The 25,354-nt window shown below is 39.7% G+C and overlaps 2 protein-coding genes across 2 annotated transcripts in view; one reads left to right on the forward strand and one right to left on the reverse strand.

The window, feature by feature from the left end:
- The window catches only part of LOC123758359 (Down syndrome cell adhesion molecule 4), a 228,503-nt gene extending 205,902 nt beyond the window's left edge, over positions 1 to 22,601 (forward strand). Inside the window, exon 44 of the mRNA XM_069323052.1 lies at positions 21,953 to 22,601. Coding sequence (XP_069179153.1) covers positions 21,953 to 22,181 — 229 coding nt within the window. The 3' untranslated portion in view covers positions 22,182 to 22,601. The remainder of the gene's footprint in view (positions 1 to 21,952) is intronic.
- Positions 22,602 to 23,077: 476 nt separating this feature from the next.
- LOC123758361 (uncharacterized) overlaps positions 23,078 to 25,354 on the reverse strand; it is a 28,110-nt gene continuing 25,833 nt past the window's right edge. Inside the window, exon 4 of the mRNA XM_069323053.1 lies at positions 23,078 to 25,293. The gene's annotated coding sequence lies outside the window, so the exon portion shown is untranslated. The remainder of the gene's footprint in view (positions 25,294 to 25,354) is intronic.

Consider the following 25,354-nt stretch of genomic DNA (forward strand, 5'->3'; position numbering starts at 1 on the left):
CATGGGTATAATTGGACAGACTTGTTGCTAAGCAAGGAAGTAAATGAGATGTATGCCAAATTTTGCGAAATATATGACAAAGGCACACAAACATTCATACCAAAACAGAGATGCAGACCTAGGAAACAGGGTTTGTTCAACAGAAATTGCAAGAGGGCCAGAGATCAAAAGACACAAGCATGGAATTATTCTAGAAAGAGGCCAAACCCCCAAACATACCAGCGATACAAAGATGCAAGAAACAACTACACGTCAGTAAGGAGAGAGGCAGAGAGGAACTTTGAGAATGGTATAGCAGACAAATGTAAACCAGATCCAGGCCTTTTCTATAAATTCATTAAAAGCAAGCTGCAGGTAAAGGATAATATTCAGAGGTTGAAAATGGGGAACAGAGACACGGAAAATGAAAAGGAAATGTGTGAAACATTAAACGAAAAGTTCCAAAGTGTGTTTGTACAAAATGAGATCTTCAGAGAACCAGACACAATAAGAATTTCAGAGAACAGCATTGAGCACATAGAGGTGTCTTAGAGAGAAAGTGAAACAAATGCGTCTGGAGCTAAGTAAGAACAAAGCAGTTGGCCCAGATGGAGTTTCACCATGGGTTTTGAGAGAATGTGCACCTGAGCTCAGCATTCCATTTCGGCTGATTTTTCAAACATCCCTGTGTACAGGAGTCGTAGCAGATGTGTGAAAAAGGGCTAACGTAGTTCCAATCAACAAAAGTGGCAGCAGGGAAGATTCAATTTTAGACCTGTATCATTGACAAGTGCTATAGTCAAAATTATGGAAAAAAATAATAAAAACTAAATGGGTAGAACAACTGGAGAGAAATGATATAACATCAGATAGACAGTATGGTTTTCGATCTGGAAGATCCTGCATATCGAATTTACTCAGTTTCTATGATCGAGCCACAGAAATTTTACAGGAAAGAGATGGTTGGGTTGACTGCATCTATCTGGACCTAAAAAAAAGCTTTCGACAGAGTTCCACATAAGAGGTTGTTCTGGAAACTGGAAAATATTGGATGGGTGACAGGTAAGCTTCTAACATGGATGAAAAATTTTCTGACTGACAGAAAAATGAGGGCAGTAATCAAGAGCCAATGTATCGGACTGGAGAAATGTCACAAGTGGAGTACCACAGGGTTCAGTTCTTGTACCGGTGATGTTCATTGTCTACATAAATGATCTATCAGATGGAATACAGAATTATATGAACATGTTTGCTGATGATACTAAGATAATAGGAAGGATAAGAAACTTAGATGATTGTCATGCCCTTCAAGAGGACCTAGACAAAATAAGTATATGGAGCACCACTTGGCAAATGAAATTTAATGTGAATAAATGCCATGTTATGGAATGTGGAATAGGAAAACATAGACCCCACACAACCTATAAATTATGTGAGAAATCTTTAAAGAATTCTGATAAAGAAAGAGATCTAGGGGTGGTTCTAGATAGAAAATTATCACCTGAAGACCACATAAAGAACGTTGTGCGAGAAGCCTATGCCATGCTTTCTAACTTCAGAATTGCTTTTAAATACGTGGATGGCGAAATACTGAAGAAATTGTTCACGACTTTTGTTAGGCCAAAACTAGAATATGCAGCGGTTGTGTGGTGCCCATATCTTAAACACATCAACAAACTGGAAAAGGTGCAAAGACATGCTACTAAGTGTTTCCCAGAACTGAAGGGCAAGAGCGCACACACACACACACACACTCAGGGAGGGTAAATCTTGCCTTACAGGCTTGATAGAATTCTACGATCAGGTGACACAGATTAAGCAAGAAAGAGAAGGCTGGGCGGACTGCATTTTCTTGGATTGTCGGAAAGCCTTTGACACAGTACCGCATAAGAGGCTGGTACATAAGCTGGAGAGACAGGCAGGTGTAGCTGGTAAGGTGCTCCAGTGGATAAGGGAGTATCTAAGCAATAGGAAGCAGAGAGTTACGGTGAGGGGTGAGACCTCCGATTGGCGTGAAGTCACCAGTGGAGTCCCACAGGGCTCTGTACTCGGTCCTATCTTGTTTCTGATATATGTAAATGATCTCCCGGAGGGTATCGATTCATTTCTCTCAATGTTTGCGGACGATGCTAAAATTATGAGAAGGATTAAAACAGAAGAGGACTGTTTGAGGCTTCAAGAAGACCTAGACAAGCTGAAGGAATGGTCGAACAAATGGTTGTTAGAGTTTAACCCAACCAAATGTAATGTAATGAAGATAGGTGTAGGGAGCAGGAGGCCAGATACAAGGTATCATCTGGGAGAGGAAATTCTTCAGGAGTCAGAGAAGGAAAAAGACTTGGGGGTTGATATCACGCCAGACCTGTCTCCTGCAGCACATATCAAGCGGATAACATCAGCGGCATATGCCAGGCTGGCCAACATACGAACGGCATTCAGAAACTTGTGTAAAGAATCATTCAGAACTTTGTATACCACATATGTCAGGCCAATCCTGGAGTATGCAGCCCCAGCATGGAGTCCATATCTAGTCAAGGATAAGACTAAACTGGAAAAGGTTCAAAGGTTTGCCACCAGACTAGTACCCGAGCTGAGAGGTATGAGCTACGAGGAGAGACTACGGGAATTAAACCTCACTTCGCTGGAAGACAGAAGAGTTAGGGGGGACATGATCACCACATTCAAGATTCTGAAGGGGATTGATAGGGTAGATAAAGACAGTCTATTTAACACAAGGGGAACACGCACAAGGGGACACAGGTGGAAACTGAGTGCCCAAATGAGCCACAGAGATATTAGAAAGAACTTTTTTAGTGTCAGAGTGGTTGACAAATGGAATGCATTAGGGGGTGATGTGGTGGAGGCTCACTCCATACACAGTTTCAAGTGTAGATATGACAGAGCCCGATAGGCTCAGGAATCTGTACACCTGTTGATTGACGGTTGAGAGGCGGGACCAAAGAGCCAGAGCTCAACCCCCGCAAACACAACTAGGTGAGTACAACTAGGTGAGTACACACACACACACACACACACACACACACACACACACACACACACACACACACACACACACACAAATAGAGTGGTAGACGGTTGGAACAAGTTAAGTGAGAAGGTGGTGGAGGCCAAGACCGTCAGTAGTTTCAAAGCGTTATATGACAAAGAGTGCTGGGAAGACGGGACACCACGAGCGTAGCTCTCATCCTGTAACTACACTTAGGTAATTACACTTAGGTAATTACACACACACACACACACTGTGTGTGTGTGTGTGTGAGAGAGACAAAGAGTCAGACAGACAGACAGACAGAGAGTCAGTCAGACAGACAGACAGACAGACAGTCAGACAGACAGAGTCAGTCAGAGTCGGTCGGTCGGTCGGTCGGTCGGTCGGTCGGTCGGTCGGTCGGTCGGTCGGTCGGTCGGTCGGTCGGTCGGTCGGTCGGTCGGTCGGTCGGTCGGTCGGTCGGTCGGTCGGTCAGTCGGTCAGTCGGTCAGTCAGCCAGCCAGCCAGCCAGCCAGCCAGTCAGCCTGTCAGCCTGTCTGTCTGAAGTTTTATATTTTACGAAACACCACGAGCGTAGCTCTCATCCTGTAACTACACTTAGGTAATTACTTAATTCACATTTATTAACCCTTGCCCCCAAAGTAACAATCCTTTACCACATCCTATATTACATTAAATCCATGAACCCCATTTAGGCGGTGGATGAGATGTAAAATGGCATACTCTATTAATGAAACAACTCTTGAACTATATATCATACAGTACATCACAAGTCAATCATATTACTTCCTGGAGTGCCTGAATTCCAGGTAACAGGAAACCTATATTCTAGCATACCTGGAGGGGGTTCATACCTGAAGAGAGGTCATACCATGGGGGGGGGGATGTTCTGGGAGTTCTTCTACTCCCTGAGTTCAGCCTGTGCAAGCAACAGCACAACATAACATGACTTTAAATAGGAATTGGTGACTTTAATACTTAACACAGAAAATATACTTACCTAAGAAATGTGCCCACACATGCCATGACCTGCTCCCATCATCCAGTTACAGAAGAGTGCTCCACATATCATGTGGATGGTTGCCAGATTGGTACAAGTATCGTACAGTGGACACTCTTAACAGTACTCAAATGCCACCATTCCATCTTTAGCATAATGTAACATCCTGGCTCTATAATCTACTAGTCAAAATAGTTTGTATCAACAGTAAGGATCCTCTAATATACTATCATCATTAAATAATTGAAGTTACTTATTAATTTTATCATTATTAAGTGATGCTGTGGCCACAAGCAGCGTGGCAGTGTTGTGAGCTGCTGCTGCATTATTCATGGTTGTCCTCTCAGTACAGTACTGAGATCCTCATACTTAGGAGTGGTGTCATCAAGTTTTTCCAAGATGGCATTTGTTTACTGAAGGCCTGAGGAAGCAGATGTGAGCCCCATATATCTGCAGGAGTTTGAAATCTTATGCAATGGTTTAAAAATTCTGCAACCGTGTCGCACAGTTTACGGAAAATTGGCGAGATCAATCCACAACTGTGTTGTGCAATAGAAATGTTAAGGTGGCCTTTTTTTTGGCTCTGGCTTCAGACTGTTGAGTTGGAGAGCTTCACATTCTTCTCTGGAAGCATGGTTTCTGTTCAATCGATCCTTGTCTTCATATGCTTCATCTTCAACGTTCTCCTTCATCGATGTTTGGTTTGTGCAGCCACGGGAATATCATACACTTTGTATAATGGCTATAGTGTGGCATTATTTGCATGCTACTTGTGCTCTGCGAGTAGATGCTTTGTTGATCGAGTCCTTCACATACTGTACCTTGTTCTGAGGCCTGTTTCTCTCTGTTTATCTGAAGAGTGGCTTGCTTTAGTCGATCAGAGGTTTATCCCAATTCTCATGTTTGGAAGGTTAGGACTTGGCTTTCCAATATGTCTATAGTGAATATTTTGGCTTATGGCTTTTTTACAGTCCAACCAAGCATTGGCCTCTCTTTATATGATGACTGTCACTTGGCCTCACAGTGCTTGTTTGGCACTTGGGCATTTGGTCAGAAGAGCTGACTCTTCTGACTATGCAGCCCGTCCTCATAAACAAAGACCAAAGTCCATTCCATGCACCCGCCAAACCCCCTGTTTATGAATGAAAAATGGTTTACACACGACTCATAACTGATAACGTTCGAACACTTCTTGAACAAGTGCTTCGCTGATGAATTTTGTTCAAACCACAATGCTGTAAATGCTTCACCCACATGCTACAAATACAAATAATTGCCAACAGAACCTAAACACCTAACCTAACCAATCCCTAAATATGCACAGTATGCTAATATATAACAATATTAATTTATGTTTGAGAAAATTCCTATTTTGAATGAACAGCATGTTAAAGTTGATGAATGCATCTTAGAGGTCGACTGTGGGATGGAACAGACTTGGCCTGAGGACGGGTTGGACCATGACCCATCTCTTGTCATGTGCTCCTACGGGTAAACTCGGGCTGTCTTTTCTGCTTAATTAATCTTTCTTTCCCCTTTCAGATAAGCCAGCCTGCTCTGCCAAGGCACCATTGAGTTAGCTTGGGAGGTTACTGAGGGGCCTCTCCCAGAAATCAACATTGATTGTAATGAAATGGCATTTTCTGGTGGACCACTCAGTACGTCCCTGTTTAGGTAGATAGCGGGAACCCCTGGGTGAGCTGAGCCACCATCTGGCGATGAGTACAGTAGGGGGTTATTTTCCATAGTTTACTTAATTTTTCTCATGGTTAATAAGTAATTATCAAAGAAGGCACCGAGCCAGGAAGGCTATGTAGCAACATCAAATGTGCAGAATAACCAGAAGGCACTAAATATCACCAAGGATGTCAATATGAGAACAGAAACGCATAAAGCGAATGATATCAAAAGTATCTGATTCACCAAGAATTCTATTGAGGGCCAAGTGACAGCATGGGTCGGTTGGAAAGCAAGATACACGCTCGTCCTGCAAGTCAGGACATTCAACAAGGACATGCACAACAGTAAGAGGGACACTGCAGTTAGGGTAATAAAGAGCGGGGCAGCGCTCCATTAAGTGTCCTTGAGTTAAGCGCGTATGGCCAATATGCAACCTTGCCAGAGCCGTTTCCCACCGCCAGTTACGGTGGTAGGAGGAAGGCCACAAGGACACACTACTCTTAAGAGTATGCAGTTTGTTACCAGTAACAGAAGACCAACAACCCTGCCAAGGGGCAAGGATGGAGGAATGAATAGCTGGGTAAAAGTCGGAATAAGGAATATCTACATGGGAGATAGGACAAGTGTGGATAGCTTCCTTAGTGGCAGCGTCCGCACGCACATTTAAAGAGACACCAATATGGCTGGGAACCCAGCAAAACTCGACTGTCTTAAATCTACTGGAGATAAGAAACAGCCAATGTTGAATCTCAACTAGCACCAGATGGACTGGATTAAAGGACTCCAGAGTCATGAGGCACTGCGAAAGTTAACTACACAGCTACAACCTCAAAGGAGGATTGACAGTGAGAAAGTAGGAGACGAAGAGCATAGAGAATAGCATAAAGTTCCGCCGTGAAGATGCTAGTCCCCGGAGGCAGGCGACACATATAGATGTGACCAGGAAAAACAACAGAGTAGCCTACACCGTCTGCAGAATTAGACCCATCGGTGAAAATGGAAATGGAGTGGGAATGTGAAGAAAAGTGTTCAAGGAAAAGATGTTTCAGAACTGTGGGAACTGTAAAAGCTTTAGTGATGTGGGTCAGGGATTTACAATATTAAGGAAGGGGGACCCTCCACGGGGGCAAGGATAGAACAATAGAGGAGAAATATTAGTAATGCTAACCGAAGGAGAATGTTGCAGGTGAGACAACCGGACAGAAAGAGGGAGGTGGTGAAGGGGGACAGGAACTACGGGGGGGGGGGGGGGGGGAGTCAAAGCACGACACAGGCGAGATTGAGGGTGTTGTAAGGACTGCACAAGGTAGCAAATCAGTAGCAATCTCAGCAGTCCTGGAGAGACGGGAAGCCATTGTCAACTCATGGTTACTAATTTCATTCAAGTTGCTGCTTTTTCTTGCATGCCTCTACTTCTTAGTGAGTTTTTTCTTGGTTTTGGGTGATCTCTGACCCCTCAAAGCTCCCTTCACTTTGCAGAGAGACAGATTTTGTTGCTGGCTACCAATAGGCTCTGGTATGTCTCAAATGCATTATAGAGTACTTCCCTAAGGTTTGACAGCCCCAGTGCAGTAGCCAGGGAGCTACTGCATGGCCCACCAGAAAACGGCACTTCATAACATTCAATGCTTGACTTTTGTAGTCGTCAGCAAGCACAAAGTTTCAGACATGAACCTTCATTCTTTTTAGAGTGGGAATACATTAGCTCACTACATATAGACTGCTAAATCTTCTGGAATAATATATGCAGAGTATAGTTTTGGGAGTGAGGAGGTACTACTGTATGCTAAAATTTAATAATCACATTTTCTCATCACAGTAAAGGTTTAATAGGGTTATACAGCACAATTTACATATGCACAAACTGAGCAATCTACAGTATGTATCTATGTCACTTACAATGAACGTGATAAATTTAGTACTTTTTATCATTTTTCTCGGTTAAAAAATACTGTATATAAAACAAAGAGATACCAGCAATAGTTAATCAAATAGTTCAAATCAAACTAGGCTTATGCTATTCATTGATAAACTGTAAAACATCTTAAATAATAATGTTTCAGAAGTTATGAAACATTATATTATTATAAGAATGCCAAGTTCTTTCCAAGATTAAACACAAGTAGACATTCTCCTATTCAGTGACTTTTTCTTTACTAAAAAGTAACCAGCTGCTTCTATTTTAATTTGATGCTAAATGGGTTTCATAGGTTGTGGTAATTAAAACTTTGTTAGTTTTTGTCTCAATGCATGAGCTACACTGCATTATTTTATGCAGGTATGAGACAGGACATATTGTATTTTCTTCTGATTCTCAACTCTGTTTTGTTCTTACATGCTGTCTACACTGTAAGTTCTAACTTTTATTCTAGGAATGTAAATTTTTGGTGTTCTTTGATATGAGACTTGTGAAATGTGTTTTTCTTTCACTTGCTATGCTAAAGATCAGGACCTTCCTCTAGTGAACTGCCCTTTGTAAGTAAGCTGCTGCACCCTTGATTTACTTGTCCTATTACAGTACAGTACATTCAAATCCTAATTGACTGCTGGTATTCTAGACATTCTCTAATATCCCTATAGTTTTGCCTGAAATTTTCACCATCTCTCAACCTTCAGCAATATGTTTTTTATGCTTCTAGCCCCCTAGCATTTTATTCCAATTGAATTCATTCAATAGGCTAAGTTGTATCTTTCATCCATACAACTACTGAAAACTTTTTTTATTCCCCATCATGATGTCCAGATGCTACAATGCTCTAGTATAATATAACAGCCTTTACAACACTAAATTGTCTGCTTAAATTTATAAACATACTTAACACTTTAGATTGCACCATTTATAAATATATATCATCTCTTCATAATTCATTGCATTCATAGTTTCAATTTTTTTTTGTCTGCACTGTTTATTATATATAAAATCCAGTTGTCTGTTATATTTTCTGTTCTTGGAATTGGTTTTGTAGAACTGTAGTTGGAGTCACATTCCCATTCACGCCTGTCTTTCAAAATGGGTTTGTAATATTGTAGCTGCAGTCATCTTCCCACTCACTCCGCCTTGTGTGTAGTAGAAGTGGTTTGTAGCACTATAGTTGTAATGCTCGTAGTTACAGTTATGTTTCCACTCACTCCGCCTTGCGTGTAGTAGAAGTGGTTTGTAGCACTATAGTTGTAATGCTCGTAGTTACAGTTATGTTTCCACTCACTCCGCCTTGTGTGTAGTAGAATTGGTTTTGTAAATGCATAGTTGTATTTTTGTTCAATGTCACTAACATTTGTTTTTCCCCCCTCAGTTGTATTATTCTTTATTATGCCATACTCTGCAACAGTTGCTAGGTATTTTCACAGTAATATAAGATACTCTAGTGTCTAACTCGAATAGAACTCTGTTCAGCAGAAGTTTAAATACAATGGAAAAAAATTGATATGTGGTTGTACCTACATTTTTGGGATACTGTAGTGTAGGGGTGCAGATAAATGAAGCAAATCTGGAAGATTGGGATTAGTTGTGTTGACACACAAAAGGAATTATAGTTTTATTTATATATTAAAAATACACTTTTCTATGTGATTTTCATATACAAAATACTGTATATGCAAATATGTGTTCTATCAAATTGCACTAATAACATTTCATTATGACCAGAAATTGTCATGTTTAATTTTGTTTTGTAGCTGAATAACCTGATATGCATAATAATCATCACCTGTAGTGAACATGATCAATTTAGTTCTTTGAAAACCTAGAGCACAATTAAATTTATACTGCATGATACCCCACAATTTTGCACTCGTCTGCCTTCAGACTCATGGTAACAACTCAGTTTGTAATTGTCAGTAGTCGCTCTTCTTGTTCATTTACTTTTATCATTTTGTGAATCATTTTTCACACACTTCACACCTGTTCAATCTTAATAATAATCTTCAAGTGCATTCTCTTTACATAGCCTTCCTCTTGGATTGGTCAGTAGAGCAATGACCTTGTAGGTCGGTGTTCGATCCTTGATGTCTCAAGTGATTGGGCACTGTTCCCTGCCTCCTGTTCTAACTCCTATCCATTCTTCTATCCTTTTCCAAGTTCTTTATAGGCAAATTGACTTAGCACTTTCTCCAGGTAATTAGCTTACCTTTTTATAGAGCCTTGTGTGTCAGTAATAAAGCATGTCTTTGTGCCATGATCCACTGTTTCACCTACTTTGTGGAAAATCCATCTCAACCACTTTCACTCTTCTTTCTTACCCATGGACCCCCCCCCCCCCCCCTCAAGTTTCATCTAAATTTGTTGTATAATCCTTGATAAATGATCATCTTATTTCCTGTCATGCATTTATTATTTGTTTAACAGTTTTTATTAGATATTGTTTATCTTATTATGTAAATAAATTGTTGTCCATTGTACTACTTTATTGTCACAAGAGGTGCTGGTGCTGCTAGCTGATCATTAATCCTTATCTTATATTTACTCTGAATTTCTTCTAAATATAAACAAGTACGGAACATTTTTCCTATCACATACATGATTATTCCTGCTGCTATTAACACTCACATTTCGAAGAGACTAAAAACGCGTAATCTGAACTTTGACAGTAAACCTTCCAATGGCACTAAAATGTGTCATAAAATTGCTGTTCATAAACATTCATATATTCATCACTGTCACATACATGCTATAAATATAACCCAACAAATAACTTAGAAAATGAGAAATGAATGTAAACATTTTAAGCCTCGCAGAGTAGTACCCGATGAGTCCACTATGTGTACAATTGGGCGTGTGGAGAAGAGTATGATATATTAAAAAGACACTTTCATTTTTGCATCTATTCTCTAGAGAATTCATTTGTAAACATTTTGACACCAAAAATGTCATATAGAAAAATATATAGTTATATTTTCTATATATTCATCTATATATTCATTTATATATTCATTTGTAAACATTTTGACACCAAAAATGTCATATAGAAAAATATATAGTTATATTTTCTAAGTGTTTTTTTGGCTTATAAAATGATTAAAAACATTTTTTTGCATTGCTGAGCAGCTCAGGAAATCTAGAATGTTTATAGTTGGGAATATGCGGAGAGTCCGAACTGCCGAGGTGTTGAAAGAATAATTTTCACATGGGAAATCCCTGTTAAGAATTATTTTGGCATGCCAAACTTAAGTAGTAATTATCTTACTCTTATACAATGGACGATTGACCCCAGGCAATGATTTGGAATCTATAGCAAAGTCCTTGATGTGTATACTAAGTCTGCTAGCCTTTTAGTAAGTTAATTTGTCACAACAGTTCTTTTGTTATGGTCTCTGTTTTTCAGAATTATATTGTTCAAACTGCTGGTAACCTGTATAAGAACCTGCCCAGACTTATTAAACACATGTTAACAGGAGACTCATTTTAAGATGTCACTACATATATTACAAGCACTGGGTAACCATTATAAACACTCATTAGAAATACTGTATTATTAAATATATGATTCATAAAAGTTGATATAATGCCATTGTAAACCTCACACAGTGTTGTGTGCATCAACTTCTAACACATGTATTCTTCTGTAACACACGTGTTAGTCTTGTAAATTTGTTTATAGTAATGTGTGTGATTTGCATTGGTAACCTCTTAACACTGCCATCTTTCCCTAACCTGTCAAATACCTGTCAATGACTCAAAATCCCCATGGTCCGGTCTCTGACCAGGCCTCCTGATTGGTGGTCTGGTCAACCTGGCTGTTCAGGTCATACATGTGGCTGCTCACAGCCTGATGTATGAGCTACAGTCTAGTTAATGTTTTGAAGCTCATCTTCCAGTTACTGTACAGTATATTACTTTATAAGATCATTTTTCCCAAACCTCTTCTTTAGGTATGCCTGAAATGCTTTGCATGTTAGTGGCCGTATTAATTGTACATAGTAACAATAATTAAACCCCCCTGTATATTATTCTTATGTATATTTTTAAATGCTGTAAATTATTATTATTATTATTCACATTTGCACTGTTACAGTATCTTGAAAAAACTATTCTGCTCACACTTGCTCGGTTCTTCCATCACAGTTACATTGCCATAAATAGCTTTCTGTTTACTTTTATCTAATCTAAACATTTGTTTATGTTATCTTTTGTTATTGTGTCCATCCATTTGTTTTTAGATTTTTGCCAGAAATAATATAACAATCTGTATTTTGCACTAATTTATATCTACTGTGCATCACAATCCTTTAATGCCTCAAACATTTTGCAAAATTTGTCACATTATTTTTGATAATGCAATATGATCAGCCATTTTGATAGTCTCCTTTAACCCCTTAACTGCGCCAACCAACAAAAATCGTTCTGAGAGTTGTGCTATTTTTTTTAATTAGGCTATATTTTAATGTTTTTTAATAATGTTTTCATCACTCTTTGTGTTTTGAAATGAAAATAGTTGAGTTTGGAAACATTTTGACATTATCTTTACCTGAACATTTATAAAAACAACAAAAATATTTCCTTAACAATTGCACCATGAAGTTTTTGCCAAAAACAGGTGCCCAGTGCAGGGGGTTAATTGCCCCATGTTCTTTTGTAATTTAGTAATTAATACACACACACACACACACACACATTAAGATACACATTAAGATGCACATTTGGTTAATCTCCTCTTAAGATTCAAATACTGTATATATTTACACAAACGTCTTTATCGCCTTCTTATCTATCGATAATCAGCACACCCTTTATTCCCCGTACCTGAACGTCACCAGCCGGCCTTCCTCTACCCTTTGAGTGTCTTGAATTAATGAATGTTAGCTTTTAAGATACCAGAACATCATAATTTTTGCCAACCCATATCACCTAGAGTGAAGCTTATAGATATGCTGCTATCACAACTTGATATACCACATTGATCAAAACAGGCTTCTTGCATTTGAACTGGCTTATGTACTCTCGTCATCCAACTTCTCTATGGTTGGCCTGGATACAGTTCATTATAGTCAATTTGAAGAATATGCTAGCAAACTATACTCCTAAGCAGATGGTTTATGGGCCTGTTCTGCACAGCATTACCCCCTGACTGGCTTGTGGACCCCTTTTATGAATGAATTAATTACTGTACCTTTACCTGCAGATGCTATTACTATTTTTTTATATATACTGAATATAATAGTTTTATCATTAGAATACCATGCTTTTATTGATGAAGCTAGTAATATTTCTGGGAGGGGTCTCCTCAGTTGCTCCCAATGTTACAACCTGGAAACATCTGAGCCTTGAGGAACACACCAGGACTATGACCCGTGAGTCCCTCCAGAAATCAGGTTCAGAAGCTGGCACCCTTATTGAGACTAAGGGGAGCTTGGAGATCAGAGATCATCACAGTACTAAGAAAATCCCACCAGAAAGCAAGCAAGCAACTTCTTGGAAATACTTGTAACACTAACATGTGAACATAATCATTACCATAGCGAATTCACCACCTAGATATACTTGCCTATGACCAGATGGCAGTTCAAGTGCCACAGAGTCTTGGCCAGTCGTGAGTGTGGTGTGCATCTGGGGGGGACACTTATGTCTCCTTTTGACTTTAAAGATAAGTGGTGTTGGTAATCCCTGGAGCATAGTTCCATTTGGGGACACTGCTTGGTTTCATTTCATAATTGATATCACTTGTGTGTTCTATGCCACCCACCTTGTATGTGCACTGAGTTGAGTTTTCTGTGGCTGTTGTAACCAGTGCTATCTTCCCTGATAGCCAACTTGCATTACCCCTGTTCTTTCAGGGTGATCTTTCCTGTGAGGTTCTGGTTCCTTCCTCTGTACATTACCTCCTCATGAGGCTTCTTCCCATCCTCTTCCTGGCTCTTTGGTGGCCGGTTCAATCATGGTTTCCTGCTTATCAAGCTTGGTGTTTGCATTTCCCCCACCTCTTTCTCAGGGTTTCACCTCTCCCAGCAGGTTGGCAGCATGACAAAACTTGATGGCTGCATAATCTATGCCAATCTTCTATGTGGAGTTTTTAGGCCTGGTCTGTCATCACCTGTATGGGGCTCAGATGGAGGTTTCATTTTGCAGTTGTAACTCAGTGTAGGAAAGCAGTGTATGGCTGCAAGCTGGCTTTCCACTTTTCCTCTCACTTATGCATTCGTCTTCAGTGTCTGTCGCTGCGGTGATTTTTTTTTTGTCACAGTTTTTCATGAATTGTTGGTTTATGCCTAATACTGTCTTCTAGTATCGTTCACTCTTGGTTGGGCTTTTTTTTTCTGTTGCCTTTTAGGTGTGAATGTTGCTTCATTTCCCTTTTTGAAGATGTCTTGGGTATTTTTCCACCTCCAGCTGGCTCATGCTCCTGTGGAGCCTTCTCGGTCACTGGATCACGTGTTGTCCTTTTGGTCCTCTTCATATTAGGGTGTCACCTTCTGTGGAGGATTTTTTAAGCCATCCTTTTTGTTGGCTCTGGTTTCCAGCTGTTGGGTCATGGGTGTTTTACATTCATCTCTGGAAACATTTTATTTTTTGCGTTCTGAGTCTTGGTTCTCGGTTCCTTTTGGTTCAGTCCCCTCCTCTCCTAATAATGAGATATCTGACTTCCTTACAGGACCTTTGGTGACTGATATTTGTCCCATTGATAATAGAGCAAATATTTGCGACTGATATTTGCAACTGATTGTTTGTCCAGCTGGGAATTCATTGTACTCTTTGTTCTGTTATCATTCAGTGCAGTTACCTAGAGGTTATCTTGAGATGATTTCGGGGCTTTGCGTCCCCACAGCCCGGTCCTCAACCAGGCCTCCTTTTTGTTACACCCTTCCCCAGGAAGCAGCCCGTAGCAGATGTCTAACTTCTAGGTACCTATTTACTGCTAGGTAACAGAGGCATCAGGGTGAAAGAATTTTTGCCCATTTGTCTTCGCCTCCACTGGGATTGAACCCAGAACCTCAGGACTACGAATCCGAAGCTCTGTCCACTCAGCTCATTGTTCCCCCTAACAATATACAGTGTTGTGTTTTATCATGGTACATTGGTAGATGCTTTGTTTGTTAATCCTGTTTCCCTGTTTCTTTGTTCTAAAGCCATTCTGTCCAAGGTTGTTCAGAAAATGGTCCACCTTAGCCAGCCAGAGGTTTATACCTGTTCTCATGATGTATGTTTATGCACTCGTGAGCCTTCTTTACCAATATGTCAATGGTGAATATCCAGGCTAGAGGTTTTTGGTGGTCCAACTGGGTGTTGGCTTTTTGTTTCTGTATTAACTGAATGCCTCTCAGCCACATCATGCTTATGTTGCACTTCAACATTCATTGTTTACCCGAGTTTACCTGAGAGCCACCAACACTAGTGGCCTCGATGAGGACAGGAAGCTGGTAGATTGTCGAAGGTCCTTCCCCCCATTTGTTTTTACAGTATGATCTTTTCCAGCTGTACTTTAAACATTAGCAGTTTTGGCATTTACGGCTTCGGCAGGTAGGCGGTTTCATGTGTTAATAACCCTGTGGGTGAAAAAGCATCCCTGTGTTCTCAGTCCTACAGAGTGTTGAACTTGAAACCGTTGTTCCTTGTTTGTGTTACATCTGACCTTTTGAAGAAATTTTCTGCATCAACATCCTCCAGATTGTTCAGTACCAGTATTTTAAAAGTTTCAATAAGATCTGCCCTGTCATGCCTGGTTTGCAGTGTTGTTAGCCTTGTGGCCATCAACCATTCCTGATACATGAGATAGCTTAGCTCTGGAATTATTTTTGTTGCTCAGTGTTGCACTTTCTCCAGAGCAGCTACTGTATGTCCTTCTGACGATGAGGTCTCCATGCTTGGATACAGTAATCCAAGCACCAGACATTTATACAATTGAATCACTACCTTCTTTTCCTTGAAGTTGAACATATGCTTGATTATTCCAAGTGTTTGGTTAGCTTTTTTGACTGCTGCCCCTACCTACTGTGCAACTTTCATTGAGTGGTGGATTTTGACTCCAAGTTCCTTTTCTTCCTCATTATACTGTACTGTAGCATTGCCTCTGCTGTTGGCTGTCTCTTTGACCTCTCTCTCTGCACCAGTAAGCTTTGGTCATCTTTTTGTGTTCTGTTTTAAGTGTGTTATATTTACAGGTTCAATAGTGTGCACAGAGAAAACTTTGTTGTGACAACATTGGAAAGTTACTGAGAGGGGCCCTCCCAGGAATTCAGCAAGGAATGTAATGAAATAGCTCTTTGGTTGGCCGCTGAGTAGCTCCCTGTCCCTGCCAATTGCCCTCTTCCCTGTAAAGTTAAATTGGGGTTGATTCTTAGCAGGTCATTAATGAGCTGGCTAGCTGGCCGAGACCCAAGTTGCCTGGCTTGCCATCTGGTGACAGCCAATTGTATCTATTCAGTAATTTCACTGCAGTAATGAGCATTTCCATCATTATTGATAGGGTTACACATTCTTCCAAGCAGTTGTTTACTTTAGAGCACTTGTTTGCCTTCAGGAGGGATATTCTTGGTTCTGTGGTTTTGGTCTGATTCCCAGACTTTAGGCTTTTGAAGCCTAAAGAGAGAGTAATCTCTGGTAGGCACTCATGGGTCCTGGTGTATTGGTGTGTTCCACAATGCCCCGATGCCTCCAGGTTGTAGAATTGGGAGATAGTGAGAGGCTGTCCAGAAGGAGGCTTATCATTATATTCAATGAGGTTTAAGTATAAGCATAATTATGGTAGGAATAGTTATTCAAATATATAACCATTAAAATGATTTCAGTACCAAATGAAATTTACTTTAAATGTGTAATAATAATAATAATAATAATGTATATATATATATATATATATGTTAGGCTTATATCAAGCCCCCCCCCCACCCACAAGGTCGAATTATTGACCTTCCCCAGTATGCAACCCCACAACAAGCTGACTATCTTCAAAGTACCTCTTTACTACTAGGTAAAGAGACGCATTAAGTAATCAGAAATGCGCCCAACCATTTCTGTCCCACCAAGGATTTGAACGCGCAATCCCCGTTTGAGAATTAAGAATGAACCCGTGCATTGATGCAGTTTTCTCTACTCATATTTGATATTGTCATTACTATGGCATCAATGCAATACTACACTTCATAATATTGTATTGTATTACTTTATATTAATATTATGCTAATCTGTTTAAAAAGTGTCTTTAATAGTATTATGTTCTGTGTATATCAAAGCTTAATGCAGACTTCTTACTTACATTCATTGGGTACTGGGCTTGGTGCCTTCTTTTGATAATTACTTACTGTATAAATATTGTTAATGGGATGTTCATATTTTTCCTTTTCTAAACTAGGAATTGTGTCTTATTTTCACAAATACTGTATATATTTTTGAACAGAGACTGCACCAGGCAAATTTTTGAGTACCTCACTACCCTAGAAGCAATAATAGTGCATGTAGCCACAAATACTATTTTTCATCTTCACATGTAATTTATACCAGAATATCTCCAGAGGCATGCTCACAATGGCATTGTAGTTATATGAGTAAATTGCCAGTTATAAGTGCTGAATTCCTTTTGCAGCTTAGAGAGTGGTGTAAAGAAAATGGAGTAAAGTACCAGAAACAAGGCAACTGAAGCTGTGGTGGCAGTGGATACCAGTTACCAGACAGTGTTTATGATGAATGACAAAAGAGGCTTGGCTAGAGAAATTGCTCAGGCAAGAGGTGAAGCTCTAATGCACCAAGGCTCACCAGATGGAGACAAACACTTAAAGAAAAACTGGTCAACAAACTGACAAAAATCAAGTCATACAAACTTAAAAAGTAAGTGCAAGGTAGAGAAGATCCCAGAAAGCAATAGCTATTGAACTCTAGGACAAAGCAGAAAAACACAAACTGAGAGGCGATAGCACCTGCCCCCCACCCCCAGTAGAGGAAGAACTACACACCAAAGGTGACCAAAACCCACCCACTACAACCATGCTACTGACTGACACAGCCAGCACTGGCCAGCACAAGCCCGAGGTGTCCCAGAAGGTAGTGCTGCACTCAAATACAGAACCAGAGGGGCCAAAAGATGCCCCAGATGAAATCCTCATGCTACCACATCCTGAGAAGCATTGGATGAAGAGAAGTCACCAACAGAGGAGCCTGAAACCTTAATCCTACCCTAAGCCAATGGCCCACAACACAGGAGAGAAAAATATAATAAGAAAACAATGGCTCTAAAGCAATAACCCCCCCTACCCTTAAGGAAGAAAAACCACACTACAGGAAAAGACTAGAAATGCCAGGAGCAAAAAAGAAAAATGCATAAACAAAATCTGAATCCCCCCTCCTCCATCCTGAGTTACTGAGCACTTTGTTCCCCACCACAAAATAGGCAGTAGATGGGTTTGCTCCCTACCTAAAGAAACTAAATCCTACATGGTGCAGCAAGGAATGAAGTTTGATCAGTTTGACCTATAGCAGAGGTGTGAAAGAACAGTCTAGAGCAGTGGTTACCAATTTTTTGGGGGAACAGCCCTATTTTCTAATACTGTACTTAAACGTGCCCCCAAGAGGGGCAATAACCACCTGATTGGGATCCAGGGGTCTAGAGGTCTAGAGGGTTATTTGTGTAAACAGTACATGGAGATTAAACAGATTTTAAAGAATGCTTACAAAAGCTAATGAGGCTGTGAGTGAGCCACTCAATAGGATGCATCGGTGTTAGGCATGAGTTGTCTAGCTACAAATAGTTATGCAAAGACATAAGCATCACAATAGAGAAAAAATAAAACCAGATAAAGAACGTGCCATGCCACCTTGTACTGATTCCAATAGGATATCTTAAGAAATTGACTTTGGAATACTGTACCATCAAATGGTGGTAGAGCTGCCCCTAGTACACAAAGTTCAGCAGATGTCCAGGTGGGGCAAATAGTCACACTGTATGTGTTAATCTTCTACATGAATATAGAGTAGAAAAAGAAGCACTTGGTTGGAGCACCTGGCAAGCAGGCCTGGAAACCAGGGCTGAATTGGTTAATTAAATTATATACAGTAGTAAGAACTTACAGTTTTCAACGTCCACAGGATTGGTAAAACATTGTGACTGGAGGAAACATATTCTTTACTTGTTTCTGTTAAAATAATACAATACTGTACAACCAAAACAGAAGCATCATGATCTGAAAATTAGATCACATAAGTGGAGTCATTTGATTCTGTAAAACGGTCCACTTAAAAAGAGTATAGAATGTGCAGCAACACCAATCAGATGGACATCATGTCCAGTTCCCATTCCATCTAAATCAGATGAAACTGTAAAGAGACTTTCAACCAATACATTTGCTACCCCATTAATTGTGAACTGAAGATAGAACTAAAACCTAAGAAGCTAGGAGAGATGCAGTGCCCAATGCCAGTGTATGGGACATGACATTTCTCCTGTGTTGATACAATTGACCACTGACATATTGTTGAAATACTGTATAAAAAGATAGCCCTTTACCACTATCAAAATGACCACCACCTCTCAAATGTCGACAAGTACCTGAGCCAATACTGAAGGCCAACAATGCTGACCCACTTGATTTTGGCTGGAGACAAATCCTTAGACCAGATGGGACACATTAGTGAGGAGCAGGCACCCTCTGTTTCCTAGGTGAGGAGTTGCTGTAGCCTGAGGCATCAATTGAATATTCTATCTAGTTCCAATCAGCTCTATTTGGCCATTGATTTCCAGACTGTGTGTAATTATCTAAGTGCAGTTACAGGACGAGAGCTATGCTCGTGATGTCCTGTCTTCCCAGCACTCTTTGTCATATAACACTTTGAAACTACTGACGGTCTTGGCCTCCACCACCTTCTCACCTAATTTGTTCCAACCGTCTAACACTCTGTTTGCGAAAGTGAATTTTCTTATATTTCTTCAGCATCTTTATTTAGCTAGTTTAAATATATACGACCTCTTGTTCTTCAAGTTCCGGGTTTCAGAAAATCTTCCCTATCAATTTTATCAATTCCTGTTACTATTTTTTACATAGTGATCATATCACCTCTTTTTCTTCTGTCTTCTAATTTTGGCATATTTAATGCCTCTAACCTCTCCTTGTAGCTCTTGCCCTTCAGTTCTGGGAGCCACTTAGTAGCATGTCTTTGCACCTTTTCCAGTTTGTTGATGTGTTTCTTAAGATATGGGCACCACATAACCGCTGCATATTCTAGCTTTGACCTAACAAAAGTCATGAACAATTTCTTCAGTATTTCATCATCCATGTATTTAAAAGCAATTCTGAAGTTAGAAAGCGTGGCATAGGCTCCTCGCACAATATTCTTTATGTGGTCCTCAGGTGATAGTTTTCTATCTAGAACCACCCCTAGATCTCTTTCTTTATCAGAATTCTTTAAAGATTTCTCACATAATATATAGGTTGTGTGGGGTCTATGTTCTACTATTCCACATTCCATAACATGGTATTTATTCACATTAAATTCCATTTGCCAAGTGGTGCTCCATATACTTATTTTGTCCAGGTCTTCTTGAAGGACATGACGTATATGATGTATATGGTGAAATACAAGCAGGACAACTGATACACAGATGTATATAGTGTAATAAAAGCAAGACAATTGACACGCAGAGAGAGTGAGAGAGTGTGAGAGAAAGTGTGAGAGAGTGTGAGAGTGAGAGAGAGTGTGAGAGTGAGAGAGAGAGAGAGAGTGAGAGAGAGAGAGAGAGAGAGAGAGAGAGAGAGAGAGAGAGAGAGAGAGAGAGAGAGAGAGAGTGAGAAAGAGAGAGAGAGAGAGAGTGTGTGTGTGAGAGAGTGTGTGAGAGAGAGAGAGTGTGTGAGAGAGAGAGAGTGTGTGTGTGAGAGAGTGTGTGAGAGAGAGAGAGTGTGTGAGAGAGAGAGTGTGAGAGAGTGTGAGAGTGTGTGTGTGTGTGTGTGTGTGTGTTTGCTTTGTCGTAAATATTTGTGGTGCAGCTTCTCGTGCTGTTTACTGTCGCCTTGTGTTGTTTAGGCATGTTAGTTGTTGGCGACAGTGTCTGGTGTCGACAGTTTATCGACTCCGTTTTGCACGTTGTCTCTGGTGTTTTGAACCTCAAGCCTGTTCATGCTCCTCAGCCTTCTTGGTCTTTGAAAGGGATTTTAGGTTTTCTCTCCTCCCCTCCCCTCAGTTTTCTGTTGCCCTCTTCAGTCTGGGTTTGCTTCTTCTATGCTCTATTTTGTTCTATTGGTCCTGAAGGTTGTTTTCTTCATTTCCAGCCCTTTCCTTCCTTTCTAGCTATGTTGAAATGGCTGGGTTTTGGAGGTGTTCTTTGGCAATCTATGCTTGGTTGATTTGGCCAGGGGTGCATCATTTACAATGTCCAGTTGTAGGAGATCACCATTCTCACCATACTTCTAGTATGTCTGTGAAACATTCAACTGCATTTGTGGGTCCAATGTCCCTGGTACCTTGTTCTGGGGGCCATTTGTCTCAGGTTGTCCACAGTGTTATTGTGTTTAGTCAGCTTGCAGTCTACCCGTGGGCTCATGTTTGTAGATTTACAGCTCTATCCACAGTACAGTATTTTTTTATGTTTCTTGATAAAATCTTCGAACTCTGAGGTTTGGCAATTTGACTGTGTGCTCACATCTCATTCCTCGAACATTCCTGGTTCATTCTGGGATTGTGTGGTTTTAGGGTGGTTATCTCATCATCACTAAGTTCCCTCTTTCACAAAGTTTCCCTTCTGCAGCTCTTCTTATTTCTTGATTTGTTCCCCATTCTTATCTCCATGGTAACATATTATCAATGAGCCACCATAAAAGCACTCATAGAAAACCAGTGGTGAATGAAATGTCTCTTTCTAGTGAGATCCTTGGTGGGTCCTTGGACCCTCCCTTCCATTTTTAGGAGCTTCAGATTTGGTCTGCCTGGCTAATGACCGAGGCTTCAAGTTGAGGGATTGACAAGCAAGGAATGTGGCACATAAGTGTAATTAGCGGGTGAACTGCTTCACAACTGGTGCTTTGTTCAGTTCGAGGTTTAGTTTTATCTTTTTAGGATTTCTTTACCTTGCTGTTTGTTTGTGTGTTTGTTTTGGCTTGTCCACTTTTCTTGTGGTCTTTTCTTGATTAGGATGATCTTGTAGCCCCCTGCTCCTTGCAACTCTGTAGGTTTATGGAAACCTGGAAGGTTTATGGAACCTTAAACCTAAACCTGGAAGGTTTATGACTTGCAAGGGCCTGGCATTGGTTGGAGTTATCCAGGAAGCTAGGAGCCACCAAGGACCCACCAGAAACAGGCACTTCATTACATTCAACATTGGATTTTTATTTGTATATTATTTTCTACATTAATATTTTCTGTCTCTTCACAGCCATCCCCCCAGTGAGAGACTTCCTCCTAGTGAGCGCCTTTCTGCTTGTAGGCCACCTCCTCCGCCGCCCCCTCGTGGATTTTCAGACAAGAGAGTTGAGTTCAGTGAAACAGAATGTGATCGTGCTAACAAACGAGGGGCAGCTGGACCATCTTCCAAGTCTCACCACATACAGAAGTATTATAAAGGAGCAAGACCTCGAGAATCGGGATATCAGATCAATGTTTAGAACAATAAACTGAAGCACATTAGTGTTAACCATTTGTTTAGTAACAGTAAACCCCCCAAGCATTCTGATTGATAATGCAAAGTCTAATGGAGAATTAGATAAAAACATCCTGGCTCATCTACATAGTGATTAATGAATATTCTGGAAGGTACTCAGGATATTGTCACCTGTTATCCACCCTTCACGCAGTGAGACAGTGAGTGCCAGATAAACCTTTGAAAAGTTAGCTCGAAACGTTCTGAGTTTCTTCTTATTATGTAAAAACGAATTTGTTATAATGAATGACATAGTCAAGAAAGTTTTAAAGCTAGGTGATGCATCTCTTGGAGAACTTTGTTGATAATTTTGTTATAATTTATTTATTTCATAGTTGAATTTTGAGCACCAAAGGTGGTTAAACTCATTAAAGTGTTGCATATTTGCCAATTTTCATACTGCACCTGTTGTTGAAAATATATTACATATGATCCATGGTGGACAATATGAACTTCTTTGCAGAAGTAGTATGGTACCACCATTCTATGGGCACAACGTCTGGATGCATTTATCTGGTCAACACTCCTGCCCATGTCCGAATTAAATGAGTGTCTGAATTTCCCAGGGTGATTGTAGTTGGATACAATGTGATGTATTAAATACGAGTATGTTTGATGCCTAGACAATGTGAACTGCACTTAACTACAAGTGTTTTCTATTATACAAAGGCCCACAAAGATAGGAACATTGAAGGGTTTCTATTTAGTGTTAAATCACAACTGGCAGTTTGATGTGATAGAGAATATAGTGCATGTCATTTTGGCAACATTTCCACTGATATCAATGTCATATCTGCAACATTTTCACTTGTCAATGTCATCTTTGCAATAATCCACAACATATTTACTGATATCAATATGCTATATTTACAATATTTTTATTGACAACAACATGTTTATCGGCAACATTTCCATTAAATCAATGTCATATCTACAATTTCACTGACATCAATATATCACAGCTACAATATTTTCACTTCAATTTTTATTCTAACACTTGGAGCTGCAACTTGTCATCTTACAGTTGAACCATGTATAGCATAATAAGTTGTATTACATGCAGAACAGATAATTACTGATATTCAGTCATTACTTTCCGGTCCTTAAGACTTGAAGTATTTAGAAACACTTCTTAAAAGTAAAGTAGTCACACTTCAAAATGCATAGATTTTACAGCTGCTTATTATTCAAGAAGAAATATATTCTAGAGTGATGTATTTTCTTTAGCGCACAAGATTTTGTCGCTGCAATATCAGAGTTTTTTTTTTTTGCAATAAATGCACAGTTTTGATTATACAGTACTGTATTTTGCATAAAAGCACTGCATTGCATAGTTTTTACATGCTTTCCACCACCATCCTTAGTATTAGATGACGAAAAGTGTTTACTGGTTATGAATGTTGCACTCGCCTATCACCCTCCCCCGTGGGAAACACGTGTAGTTGCGTGCGCTTCACTTAATAAAGGCCTCAGGTAGTAAGCTACATAGCTAGAGTTTAAATAATATCACTTCATGTGATTATATGTCCTTAGATGTAAGTATTACCATAACGAGCATCACAGGGTGTGTATGTGTGTGTGTGTGTGTGTGTGTGTGTGTGTGTGTGTGTGTGTGTGTGTGTGTGTGTATTTTGGGGTGTTTATGAATGCTGTTACTGACTGCAAAAATAATTTTTCATAAACATTTATCATCACTGGTTGTTCTGCCACCACATGCATTTATCATCAGATTTGTTCATGTCTATATGTATTACTCATGAGATTTTTTTGAATTGCCATATTCATTTCTCATCATCAATTTTTTTTTAAGTTATCATATATATTTTTCATCATCCAATTTCCTGTTGCCATATGCAGTTCCCATCATCAGATTCTCTCACCATATACAGTCATTCATAGCCTTTCATCACCTATTAACTAAATATTTTGTTTAATGAACATAAAGCAGCAGTATGTAGATTTACAGATATCTCAATTATCATTGTTGAAACTCAAACACAGCTTATAATCTCTTGCCCTAAGTATCGACTACTTCTTCTGGTATACACGTACTGTAAAAATTCAAGCAAACAAATAATTTTGCCAATACTGTACCTTTTAATATTGATAAATATTTAGTGTTTTCAGAGAACAAAAGCTGACGTAAAATAGCAGAAGCTCCACTGGCAAAATAAACACTAGAAAATCCAATATTAAAATTTTTAGTAGGAAAGAAATTTCAGGTCCAGACACTGATGAATATGATTAGCAGCTTAGGCGTTGCTGGCAATGACACTAATGAAAGCATCTCAAGAGAGAGAGAAAGAGACAGACAGAAAGTAGAACCATAGCAGATACTTATGGCAGATATTATATTATTTAATAGGTAATATTTCTGCAGATATTACAGGCATATGTTCATAGTCTTCACTTTTGCCAAGTTTAAATATCAATGTTGGTTACAGATTCTGGACCTTAGTAGTTCCCCAATACACTGGCTCTGATATGTACTAGAGACAACATCAGGCCTCTGGACTTGTGAAGACCTTCTCAACACCAGGATCAGAATCTAGTGTGCTCATGGCAAGAGCAGCATGGGTAACCGAAATTAACTAAAAACCAAGTAAAACCACCCAGAAAGTTTGAGTAAAGAAACAAACTACAATTTTTAATAATAATAGTAATTTTGAGAGAAAGGGTAGGGTAGAGAGAAAGGGTTTAATTTGAGAGAAAGGGTAGGAACAAGGGGGTGTGGTTGTTTGCCTAATGTCAACTAATACCCAGGCATACCTCCAGATGGCAGGTCAAAGGTCCAGCCTGCCTGTCTCCCAACTCGCGTACAGTACATCACTTCTACTCGGCAAGGACTGGCACATTCCTTAAGAATTTTTCTTATTACATTATGCAACATGATTGTGTTCATGCTTCCCAATTTGCATATCCTTAGCTGATGAGTTTGTCCTGACTTTGTTTTAGAGTTGCCTTCCCTGGCATCAGCTTGCATTTCCCATTTTCTCACCAAAGTTGTCTTCTCTGAGAGTTTCAGATGTTCTCCTTTTTAGGACTTCTCACCAGATTATGCTTGAAACTTGGGACACCTGTTGATGGAAGTTGATTAAATTCATTGTGAATATTCATGTAGTAATGCCAAGTGCATTT

This window comes from Procambarus clarkii, chromosome 11, assembly GCF_040958095.1.
Source record: "Procambarus clarkii isolate CNS0578487 chromosome 11, FALCON_Pclarkii_2.0, whole genome shotgun sequence".
Lineage (NCBI taxonomy): Eukaryota > Metazoa > Arthropoda > Malacostraca > Decapoda > Cambaridae > Procambarus > Procambarus clarkii.